Here is a 12,096-nt window from a genome sequence, read left to right as displayed (position 1 = left end):
AATAACAAAAGTTCATCTCAATACTTTGTTATATACCCTTTGTTGGCAATGACAGAGGTCAAACGTTTTCTGCAAGTCTTCACAAGGTTTTCACACACTGTTGCTGGTATTTTGGCCCATTCCTCCATGCAGATCTCCTCTAGAGCAGTGATGTTTTGGGGCTGTCGCTGGGCAACACGGACTTTCAACTCCCTCCAAAGATTTTCTATGGGGTTGAGATCTGGAGACTGGCTAGGCCACTTTAGGACCTTGAAATGCTTCTTACGAAGCCACTCCTTCGTTGCCCGGGCGGTGTGTTTGGGATCATTGTCATGCTGAAAGACCCAGCCGCGTTTCATCTTCAATGCCCTTGCTGATGGAAGGAGGTTTTCACTCAAAATCTCACAATACATGGCCCCATTCATTCTTTCCTTTACACGGATCAGTCGTCCTGGTCCCTTTGCAGAAAAACAGACCCAAAGCATGATGTTTCCACCCCCATGCTTCACAGTAGGTATGGTGTTCTTTGGATGCAACTCGGCATTCTTTCTCCTCCAAACACGACAAGTTGAGTTTTTACCAAAAAGTTCTATTTTGGTTTCATCTGACCATATGACATTCTCCCAATCCTCTTCTGGATCATGCAAATGCTCTCTAGCAAACTTCAGACGGGCCTGGACATGTACTGGCTTAAGCAGGGGGACACATCTGGCACTGCAGGATTTGAGTCCTTGGCGGCGTAGTGCGTTACTGATGGTAGCCTTTGTTACTTTGGTCCCAGCTCTCTGCAGGTCATTCACTAGGTCCCCCCGTGTGGTTCTGGGATTTTTACTCACCGTTCTTGTGATCATTTTGACCCCATGGGGTGAGATCTTGCGTGGAGCCCCAGATCGAGGGAGATTATCAGTGGTCTTGTATGTCTTCCATTTTCTAATAATTGCTCCCACAGCTGATTTCTTCACACCAAGCTGCTTACCTATTGCAGATTCAGTCTTCCCAGCCTGGTGCAGGTCTACAAGTTTGTTTCTGGTGTCCTTTGACAGCTCTTTGGTCTTGGCCATAGTGGAGTTTGGAGTGTGACTGTTTGAGGTTGTGGACAGGTGTCTTATACTGATAACGAGTTCAAACAGGTGCCATTAATACAGGTAACGAGTGGAGGACAGAGGAGCCTCTTAAAGAAGAAGAAGTTACAGGTCTGTGAGAGCCAGAAATCTTGCTTGTTTGTAGGTGACCAAATACTTATTTTACCGAGGAATTTACCAATTAATTCATTAAAAATCCTACAATGTGATTTCCTGGATTCTTTCCCCCATTCTGTCTCTCATAGTTGAAGTGTACCTATGATGAAAATTACAGGCCTCTCTCATCTTTTTAAGTGGGAGAACTTGCACAACTGATGACTGACTAAATACTTTTTTGCCCCACTGTATGTGCTACTCTGTGTTGGTCTATCACATAAAATCTCAATAAAAAACTTAAGTTCGTGGTTGTAAGGTGGAAAAACGTGAAAAAGTTCAAGGGGTATGAATACTTTTTCGAGGCACTGCATAAATGTTATCCATAATACATGGCAAGCATCAGCATCTGTGACATGACGTTGAGTCAAGCTTGAAAACTGAAGTGATGTTTTTCCTTGACGGTAAAAACAAGCACCAAGTTTTCCCCCCCCTTTGTAAATTTACGACATCAATCTCAGAAAATGGAGTTCTTTTCTTAGATTACCCCCCTCCTTCCACTTCATTATTTTTTTAAACCTACAATGTTCCGAATACGCCGTTGTAATAAACAGTCCGACACGCAGTGAAATGCTTCTCATGCCTGCCCGTTGACATGAAAACAAAATTTACATTAAAAAGGAGGATTTACTAGCACAGAAGTAGAAAAAAAAATTTAGATATAAAAAGTACTGTCTATATGATGAATAAATTACAGATTAGAGTACTGAGGAAGTCACAGTGAAACAGCCAACACACAGTATAATGAATATTTACTGTATCCACATCCGCTGGATATGAGCAATCGTACGCTCTGATTGGCTACTCTACTACTAGGATAGCAGCGCATATAGACCCTTCCCACTGACGTCACCGGAAACCGGAAGTAAACGAACCCTGCGCCATATTGGAAGACCAACAAACTCGTGATTAGGGGGAAATAACGGCAGCGCGCGGAATTTAAACCCACGAGGCACTTGATTCATCATAAACCTACAATGGTAAACTTTTGTGCTGTGTTAGGGTGTTCCAACAAAGCTGATGGGAAAGGTGAAAAGAAGTCTTTCTACAGAATACCAGCTGTGATTGAGACACAAGCAAACCAAGGAGCTTTCTGCCAGGAGACAGAGAATAAGTGCATTACTGAGTGTCTGTGAGAAAAGGAGAGCCTGAACGTTGCAACCTCCCTATTGGCTGTTTATTGGTTGTTTGTAAAAACGTATCAATTGTTGCCCTTCATCGCGGACTCGAGAGACGAGACCTGACGAGTTAGTTCGTTGGTAGCAGAACAAAATGTCTGGACACAAATCGGGTTTTCAGAAAAGGAAAGAAAATAAACGCAGGGTCGAAAATACAAAAAAGGAGGCAGAAAAAGCAAAACGAGTTAAGGTAGCGATGTTGCACCCGGGTCCAGATTAGGGCAGAACCAGCCCTGGCTACATTTCAGGTGTAGTTTGTTTTATGTATGTATGTATGTACTTGCATAGATGTGTACTTGGTCTTCCAATATGGCGACTACCGAAATCTCGTGGCGCGGTGACGTCCTGCGGGAACCCTCTATACCATGAGTAGAGAAAAACAAAATGGACAAAAAAAAAAAATTTGCTGAACCAACCGAGGACAAAATAAAAACTACTCGAAAACAAAACCGCAAAATATACAAACAACAAAACATGGAAAGAAAGTATTTGATGGTAAGAACATATATTTTTTTCAATAATTATTGTGGTAGCAATTTGTGGGAAAAAAAAGCTGTCATTTCGCTGGTTTGTTTACATTCTAAGCGGAAATATGTAAACGGATAAAAGTTTTTACTTCTTGAAGTTGCAAAGAATAAAAATGCTCTGGCTCTCAAAATCCAGTGAATGTGGACAGAATAAAACAGTTATTCCATTCAATCTTGTCGTACATGGCTTATAGCTATCAGCTCAAGTGTGACTCGATTTTGTGGAATAACTATTTATATAATTATGGGATATGAAGAGGAATGCAGGTGGTGTGCAAACCATTAAAAAAAAAAAAAAAAAAAATCAACCGCCAAAATAGTGCATAACAATGACTTAACACCTCTAGCTGACAAGACTAATGACTCATTTATAAGGTTAAAAAAATTAATTTGACCAAGTTTAAGAAAACCTTTTCACGGAAAAGTCGAACAGACCTGATTTACGGCTGGCATTCGTAAGGCGCGGATCTGCGTGTGGGCGTCTTGGGAATATTTCAGGTACAGGAACCTCAGGTACTGCAGGAGGAGCTGAACACAGAGAGACAAGTTAAAGTGAATTCAATGCCTCGAAACCCCACGTTTTTCCTTGTACAAAGCAACCATCATTATATTGACTGACCGTGTGTTTTCAAACCATAGCTGATCGAAAATCAATAAAAGGATTAGTCGATTTTCACGGAATCAGCCGAGACTGATCCGGAAGATCCCGAAGTGGTGCGTGACGTCACGCGTATAACAATTCAGGCATCGATTTCGTGGTTAGACCGGTGTCGATACGGAATCACATTCTGGAGAGAATTCTGATATGTCAGATGAAGGGGCAGATGATTATCAGCAATACTCCGGAGTAAATGGTTATCTTTCTGAGCCCCCAAGATGAGAAACAGATGCCAGTTTATTCAGTTCACGACAGTCCTGCTCACCGCCGATAGCGCACCACCAGCCAGAGAGAACTGGAAACGCAGATTGGTTTGTGGATTTTTATTCTAAGCTGGCTGCGACAAAATATAGGGAAAATATTTACATGTACCTCACTAAACGCAGAAATATAATCTTTAAAATGTACACTTATTCAGTGTAATTACTGAAAGAAGAAAAAAAAATGGGTGATAACAGGGGAATTGACGAATTGTCCAAATGTCATTTATTACATCAATGGGTTTCTTTTTTGCTTCAATAATTCCCATGTGGTCGTTCTCGTGGCGATGGATCGGATTTATTATTAGTAGGCGACACGAAATCCGCCCGCTTCGTTCGCACAAACCTCACCTGCTGTCGCTTTAGTGTCATTTCTCAGAAATTCGTGAACTGAATGTCCTGTTGTATACGGATTTGAACATCCAAACATAATACAGCGCTTTCACGTCGCCATCTTTGTAAGATTCCATCAACGATATCCAATTTCAGCGAGTAACCCAAGCACGGAGTCAGAAGAACCGAAATGACCCAGATAACCAGAGTTCCGCGTATGACATCATGCGAGATTAGCCCTGAGCCAAGTCTGCCTTTTTCTGGGATCAGCGATTTATCTATAGTTGTGTGCGTCGTCACAAAATAAATAATATTTTTCCTGCTGCTTTATTAATTCATTTTGGTTGTTACTAATGATATATATTAAAATTTTAAAGCATTACAATAATAATTACCGGTACATACACCTTCACACAGTGCCCAAAAAACTCATTTGCTATTTGGCGTCAGAAAAAAGGTCAATAAACGTCCCTAGGTCTAAAGATCCCGAACGCACGTCACATCTGGAGCACTACAGCTCTGTCAAGCAGCTCAAATCTCACGGCAGTTGTTTTGGTCCACCCCACGAAGGAAAATGCACCAGGGTTTGACTTAAACAACACTGCATGTAAAAGCACACTCAGGTTTGTGTACTTACTATAACCTGCGAGACGCTCAGGTCCTTTAGGTGAGGAAGGAGAAGACTGTCGCTGTACGCTGTCTGCAGAATCTCATTACTAATAAACAGGTTAAGGAAAGACTTCGCACATGGACAACTTTAAGTCTACCAAGTTGTTACGTTTTGCTCCATCTCATCTTGAAATAAGCGCAAGCTCTCAGATTCTCGTAACGCACTAGATGTTAGACATTTCCTGTGTCTTGAATCTCTCATACACATAAGAACGTCTGATTAAATGCGCATTTTAAATCCAAATCACTAAAAAGTCTCTAAATTGTCCCCTGCAACCGCAACCTGAATGAAGGGAAATAAAGCTGTGGGTGGTGAGGGACTGTTTTCAGGATACAGCAGCACTCCTTTGTGTAGCCCCACAGGACAGCTCATATCCAGAGCTAACGGGTCTCTGGGGGGTTTGGGGCTGAGAGCCGGGGTTTCTGAGGGAACGGGAACGTCACAGCTTTCCTCGTCCGCCGGGGGAGGACAGAAGCCGTTGTGCTGGTCTCCGTCTGAGTCGGGGCTCTGAGCGAGAGCCTTCATGAAGAGCAGACTGTCTGCCTCCAGATCTATGCGCTCCAATTCTGTATCTGGAACACTGGAAAAACCGTGAGAGAGAGAGAGAGAGAGAGAGAGAGAGAGAGAGAGAGAGAGAGAGAGAGAGAGAGAAAATAGATTTTAAAAGTGGCTCAGCTTCCACATTGAACACAAACCTCAGGGCAGACCGAGGACCTGCTGGACAGATCATCTCTCACAGGAAAAGCAAATTAAAATGAACATATGAATAACGAGCCACATGTTTAAGTATGTCTGTTACCGCAGTTCAAATTAATTAAAAAAAAAAAGTGGCAGCACGGTGGTGTAGTGGTTAGTGCTGTCGCCTCACAGCAAGAAGGTCCGGGTTCGAGCCCTGTGGCTGGCGAGGGCCTTTCTGTGTGGAGTTTGCATGTTCTCCCCGTGTCCGCGTGGGTTTCCTCCGGGTGCTCCGGTTTCCCCCACAGTCCAAAGACATGCAGGTTAGGTTAACTGGTGACTCTAAATTGACCGTAGGTGTGAATGGTTGTCTGTGTCTATGTGTCAGCCCTGTGATGACCTGGCGACTTGTCCAGGGTGTACCCCGCCTTTCACCCGTAGTCAGCTGGGATAGGCTCCAGCTTGCCTGCGACCCTGTAGAACAGGATAAAGCGGCTACAGATAATGAGATGAGAAAAAAAATAGTGGAGTAGACGATCTACCCAATTTTTCAAGTGTAGGTCATTTTTTAAAAAAAATAAATAAAAATCCTTTTAGTGGATCGAAAGCTACTGAATTCAAATAACAGACTTCCAGTTTTATTATTCATTTTTTAAAAATCGAACAATTAATGAATTTAGAGCCGAAATTCTCCGCTATTTTTTCCTGCTGCACCATGACGCAATACAAGATACTACGTCATGCATCACGTGATGGGCTTTCCCCGTTCGCGCAAGGCATTGCAGTGTTTCCCACACATTGGCGAGACTATGGCGCCCTGCCATAGTCTAATTTGGGCCGCCATAGTCTCAGTCCGCGCGACGACACTCAGTGCGTTTACATGCACATCCAAATCGAGCTACTGTCGGTAATCGAGCTAAGGGTCCCAGCAGGGGTGCCAGAGAAATCCAATCCTACATGCACACAAGGAAATCGAGCTATTGTGTGAGGTACATTGTGCACCCGAGCCACAGGTGGCGCTACACGCCCCATCGTGTTGGTACACTTCCGGTTGTCGTCATGAAGAAGAGCTATTCAAGAGTGTAAACAAAGTTATCAGTTCCGTGTTCACAAGAAGAACGACGACGAGGACAGCAACATCGAGAGAGAGAAGATGGACAACAACGAAGCAGCTCAGCACTTGCTGAACATTCTGTACACCATCGCGTTGTCATGCCGACCGAGGCTGTTGTGTTTCCCGCTTGTGGTCTCGTCACTTCCGGAAGAGGCAGTGCTGAAGTAAGTAGCTCAACTACGTAGCTCGATAGGGTTTACATGCACCAAGTCAGGGCTTTTCAAAGTGTGGGGCGCGCCCCCCCGGGGGGCGCCAGAGTTCTTCAGGGGGGGCGCAACGTGAGAGACAAAATGGATCGGTTTTTAGTACCTAAAGCTACAGTGAGTGAGGAGACAAAGTCTGGGCCAAGCAAAAAACAGACCCTCCAGGATGCTGCGATTTGCAACTTCAGCGCAAATTCAACCAATCCCCGCGAATTCAGGGCAGTGTTGCAATTATATCCAATCACCGCAACTTTCCCGCAAATTTGACCAATCGTTGGCGTCGTCTTGAGGTGACGTCGACAAACTACCTTCCGCCTTACTTCTGTGTGTTCAAGAGAAGCAGCATGCGCGTCATGTTGCCAGATTGGATGATTTCAAGTGCATTTTGGCGGGTTTTGAACATATTTTGGACTGGAAAACGTCAGCAGTATCTGGCAACACTGAAAGTGTGTTATGTTTACAGTGAAGGACTTTGTGCACTTTATTTTTTTTTTTTTACTTAATACAGGAAGTTAATGGATGCCAACATTTTTGCCAAAATGGTATTTTATTTTCCATTGTTTAGGCAGCTTCAGCATCATACTGTGAGATTCTGTCCAAATTGTTTTTTTCTTCTATGAAGCCTGAGCCATTTATTTTATTAGTTTATAATTATTGTTTAATTTAGTCTTCAGGAGAGACTGCCTGCACACGGTACTAGTATTAATAGGGTTTTTTTTCTTCTTACATGAAAGCTGAGGCATTTATATTATATTTTAAGGTAACTTCATGTTGTGCTGTGAGGTTCTCTGCACTTTAACTTTTGAACCAACAGGTGCATTTGGATAAGTAAGGCCTATTTTTCTGCATTTTTGTAGTCCTGGTAATCTTTTATATTGGTAAAGTTGTTTATAGGACCATTTCTCTTTGTTTTTTTTAATCAATAGTTTTTCAGTACTAACTTAATATTTAACATATCACTCAATTTTAATCACAAAAAGAGAAAATTGCAACAATTTCTTCGCAACTTTCACTTCCTCCCGCAATGTAATCGCAACAATAACCTAAAAAACACCGCAACTTTCATCGCAATTTTTTTGGAAAACCCCCCGCAACATCAGACATTTTAGCCCGCAACAATCACAAAAAAGGCCCGCGGAATCCTGGGGGGACTGGAAAAAGAAGGAAGTATGACCACGATTATTTAAAGTTTGGATTTTCATGGACTGGATCTGAAGATACTCCACTGCCACAGTGTGTTGTCTGCCAAGAGCTGCTAGCTAACGATGCTATGAGATGTTTAAAATGTGTAAAACAAGATGTTTTAAAAAGCACAGATGTTTAAAATGTGAAAAAGAAAAAAATGTGTACAACAACCATTTTTTTAAAAATACGAATGGAACATTAAGTATAGCAACAACAAAAATTGTAAGGGGGGGCGCGGTTGTTTATTTGCTCTCCGAGGGGGGGGCTGACTCTCCCACACTTTGAAAACCCCTGCACTAAGTAGCTCGGCTACAATCGCATAATCTAGGTCGCGTAGCTCGATTACGAGAAATCCAGTTCAGTTCGATTTCAGTCGAGCTACGGCAGAAATTCGATTTTCTCTATGTGCATGTAAACGCACTGACTGATGCACCCGGCCTGACATAGCGTGCGTTGCCTATCTGAGACAGCGTGAGGAGACAACTCTGATAATCTACATCCTGTCTGCATCTACATGTTAAAGTAAGTTTATACAACTTTATGTAGCCTTTGACACGATTGAGGTGGTGACATTTAGGCTACGCTATTGTGCTTTATAGGCATATGGAGAGCGCATCGACGGATGACGTTAAGTGTATTGTTTCAGTAAAATTACTTTGTCCATTTCGTACTGGCAAACCTACCTTTTCTGTAAGGCAACAGTAGGCTATTTTGAGGCAATATTAGTTAGCCCTACATAGTTATCTAATTCGTCAAATTAACTTTATCATCCTACCAGGATCAGGTCGTTTCCAAATTCACGGGCGAAGTGCTTCCCGCTTGACATTGTATGTGTGCAGTCTATCCAAGTGATGGAGACGTGAAGTGACAGCAGTGATAAACTAATCTAGGTCTGCATGTACGTGTTAAAAGGGAAAAGTAGTTTATTCTAACAGAGAGCGAACTTCGATGCCACTTTTGAGAATTAGTGCTAGTAGCCTTAACGCGATTTGTTACTGGTGAGACGGAAGACGTTAAATTATTTTTAGCCTTTTCTAATAGGCTACCTTCTAAAGGTGAAGCTATTAGGCCACATAATTAAAGGAATGTAATGTTAGTTACCTACTTAATTAAATTAACTTCTTGACTTGAATTTGATCGCTTTTGATTGATGTGATGTGAATCTCAATTGGTGATCGTTTTTGATTCACCAGTGATGTGAATTTCAATTTACATTTACCCATTGCTTTTATGCTCAAATCCCACCCAAGTTCAATCTCACTTTCACTTAATTAAATATTTCAGAGTGAGCTCTACAATCACACGACTCATTGTAGGAACAACTTGTTTGCCATTTTAGGTCAGAACAGACCTTCGGAACAGACTGCAAGGAGAGCACCTGGCCACCTGCTTGAGGATTTCCATTGACGGGCCACGACCAGAAGATATAAATTATGAAAGGGCACTCGAACTCTTTTTCCCAAAGCCAAGAAAAATCAAATGCACAAGTGCAGGGTGTGGTCTTTGGAAATAGGACAGGCATTTGTCAGGGTCACTTTTGACATACAGCAGAGCTAGAAGTCCTTGTTTTGTAGGACTTCAGCGTGTGAAGTCTTGTAGGATTTTTGGTTTGGTTGCTATCTGTAATATGTTTTTCTTGTAGGACTGCCCTCTGTAGTAACATGCTAAAATAAAATACAAGGTGCATAACCAATACCAACGAATTTGTTCTTCGTTAGTCTTAGTTTAGTAGTATTAGTAGGCTCAACAACCCCCGCGCACCCCTGCAATTCAACCAGACACGCGCGCCACGCCCCCCCCCCATGGGCTGCCCCCATAGTCTCCAAAATTTCCGTGGGAAACACTGCATTGTGAGACAAATTTGAAACAGGAGAGAAAAATGGAGGACGCGAGTGTGCGAATGAAACCTGAAAGACTGACTCCAGAAAGAAAGCAAGAAAAGACATTGTGTTATATACGAAGGAAAGGAAACGCAGGACCAAACTAATAAATATCAGAGCTCAGCGAGCACCTCGGTGCGATCAGCTGTTCGTTTAGCGACAGAATGATGGAATCGTTAGTGTGCGGTCAAAGGTAAACCTGTGCATGCGCGTGCGTGCACACACGGACTTCCTCTGTCTGCTTGAAGCGAGCGATTTCATGCACATTATTTGCTCCCGTCAAATTAAATAACTTCCCAGCCACAGAATGGCCTGATATTTTGTGAGATATTACAGAAATAAACATCCATCACAATGACCGAATTTCAGAGGGAACTCAATTTCAAATCAAAAGGCCGTCTGGCTTTAACGTGATGCTTCCACCACCATGCTTCACCATGGGAAACGTCTTCTCAGGGTGATGAACGGTGCTAGTTTTTAGACAGTCATATAATGAATTTGCATCGCATTTGTTTGATTTTTCTGGCCTAGAAATAAGTGAAACAGATCCCCTTTTTTCAACTGCTGTTATAAGCAATGCAGAATGAATAGAAACATTTCATAAAGAGAAGTTGAACTGATGCTTTTGCAGTAAAGGATGACAGAAACTAGAGCGTCAGTGACGCAGTAGCTTACCCGGCTGTACCATGAGATACCAGATTCGTTTACAGTGGGTACGGAAAGTATTCAGACCCCTTTCAATTTTTCACTCTTTCATTGCAGCCATTTGCTAAAATCAAAAAAGTTCATTTTATTTCTCATTAATGTACACTCAGCACCCCATCTTGACAGAAAAAAACAGAAATGTAGAAATTTTTGCAAATTTATTAAAAAAGAAAAACTGAAATGGTCATAAGTATTCAGACCCTTTGCTCAGTATTGAGGAGAAGCACCCTTTTGAGCTAGTACAGCCATGAGTCTTCTTGGGAATGATGCAACAAGTTTTTCACACCTGGATTTGGGGATCCTCCGCCATTCTTCCTTGCAGATCCTCTCCAGTTCCATCAGGTTGGATGGTGAACGTTGGTGGACAGCCATTTTCAGGTCTCTCCAGAGATGCTTGGGTTTAGGTCAGGGCTCTGGCTGGGCCAGTCAAGAATGGTCAAAGAGTTGTTCCGAAGCCACTCCTTTGTTATTTTAGCTGTGTGGTTAGGGTCATTGTCTTGTTGGAAGGTGAACCTTCGGCCCAGTCTGAGGTCCTGAGCACTCTGGAAGAGGTTTTCTTCCAGGATATCTCTGTACTTGGCCACATTCATCTTTCCTTCAATTGCAACCAGTCGTCCTGCCCCTGCAGCTGAAAAACACCCCCATAGCATGATGCTGCCACCACCATGTTTCACTGTTGGGATTGTATTGTGCAGGTGATGAGCAGTGCCTGGTTTTCTCCACACATACCGCTTAGAATTAACGCCAAAAAGTTCAATCTTCGTCTCATCAGACCAGAGAATCTTATTTCTCATAGTCTGGGAGTCCTTCATGTGTTTTTTGGCAAACTCTATGCAGGCTTTCATGTCTTGCACTGAGGAGAGGCTTCCGTCGGGCCACTCTGCCATAAAGTCCCGACTGGTGGAGGGCTGCAGTGATAGTTGACTTTGTGGAACTTTCTCCCATCTCCCTACTGCATCTCTGGAGTTCAGCCACAGTGATCTTTGGGTTCTTCTTTACCTCCCTCACCAAGGCTCTTCTCCCACGATTGCTCAGTTTGGCTGGACGGCTAGGTCTAGGAAGAGTTCTGGTCATCCCAAACTTCTTCCATTTAAGGATCATGGAGGCCACTGTGCTCTTAGGAACCTTGAGTGCTGCAGAAATTCTTTTGTAACCTTGGCCAGATCTGTGCCTTGCCACAATTCTGTCTCTGAGCTCCTTGGGCAGTTCCTTCGACCTCATGATTCTCATTTGCTCCGACATGCACTGTGAGCTGTAAGGTCTTATATAGACAGGTGTGTGCCTTTCCTAATCAAGTCCAATCAGTTTAATTAAACACAGCTGGACTCCAATGAAGGAGTAGAACCATCTCAAGGAGGATCAGAAGAAATGGACAGCATGCGAGTTAAATACGAGTGTCGCAGCAAAAGGTCTGAATACTTATGACCATGTGATATTTCAGTTTTTCTTTTTTAATAAATTTGCAAAAATTTCTGCTTTTTTCTGTCAAGATGG

The 12,096-nt window shown here is 42.8% G+C and overlaps 1 protein-coding gene across 1 annotated transcript in view; it reads right to left on the bottom strand.

The window, feature by feature from the left end:
* nol11 (nucleolar protein 11) overlaps positions 1 to 12,096 on the bottom strand; it is a 49,247-nt gene that overhangs the window by 5,531 nt on the left and 31,620 nt on the right. The window contains exons 14-16 of the mRNA XM_060918939.1: positions 5,175 to 5,420; positions 4,808 to 4,886; positions 3,355 to 3,447 (exon numbers count right to left, since the gene is read on the bottom strand). Coding sequence (XP_060774922.1) covers positions 3,355 to 3,447; positions 4,808 to 4,886; positions 5,175 to 5,420 — 418 coding nt within the window. The remainder of the gene's footprint in view (positions 1 to 3,354; positions 3,448 to 4,807; positions 4,887 to 5,174; positions 5,421 to 12,096) is intronic.

This window comes from Neoarius graeffei, chromosome 4 (genome assembly GCF_027579695.1).
Source record: "Neoarius graeffei isolate fNeoGra1 chromosome 4, fNeoGra1.pri, whole genome shotgun sequence".
In the NCBI taxonomy this organism is placed as follows: Eukaryota; Metazoa; Chordata; class Actinopteri; order Siluriformes; family Ariidae; genus Neoarius; species Neoarius graeffei.
Note: the sequence above shows the minus strand (reverse complement) of the source record. Positions and strands in the feature narration are given on the sequence as shown.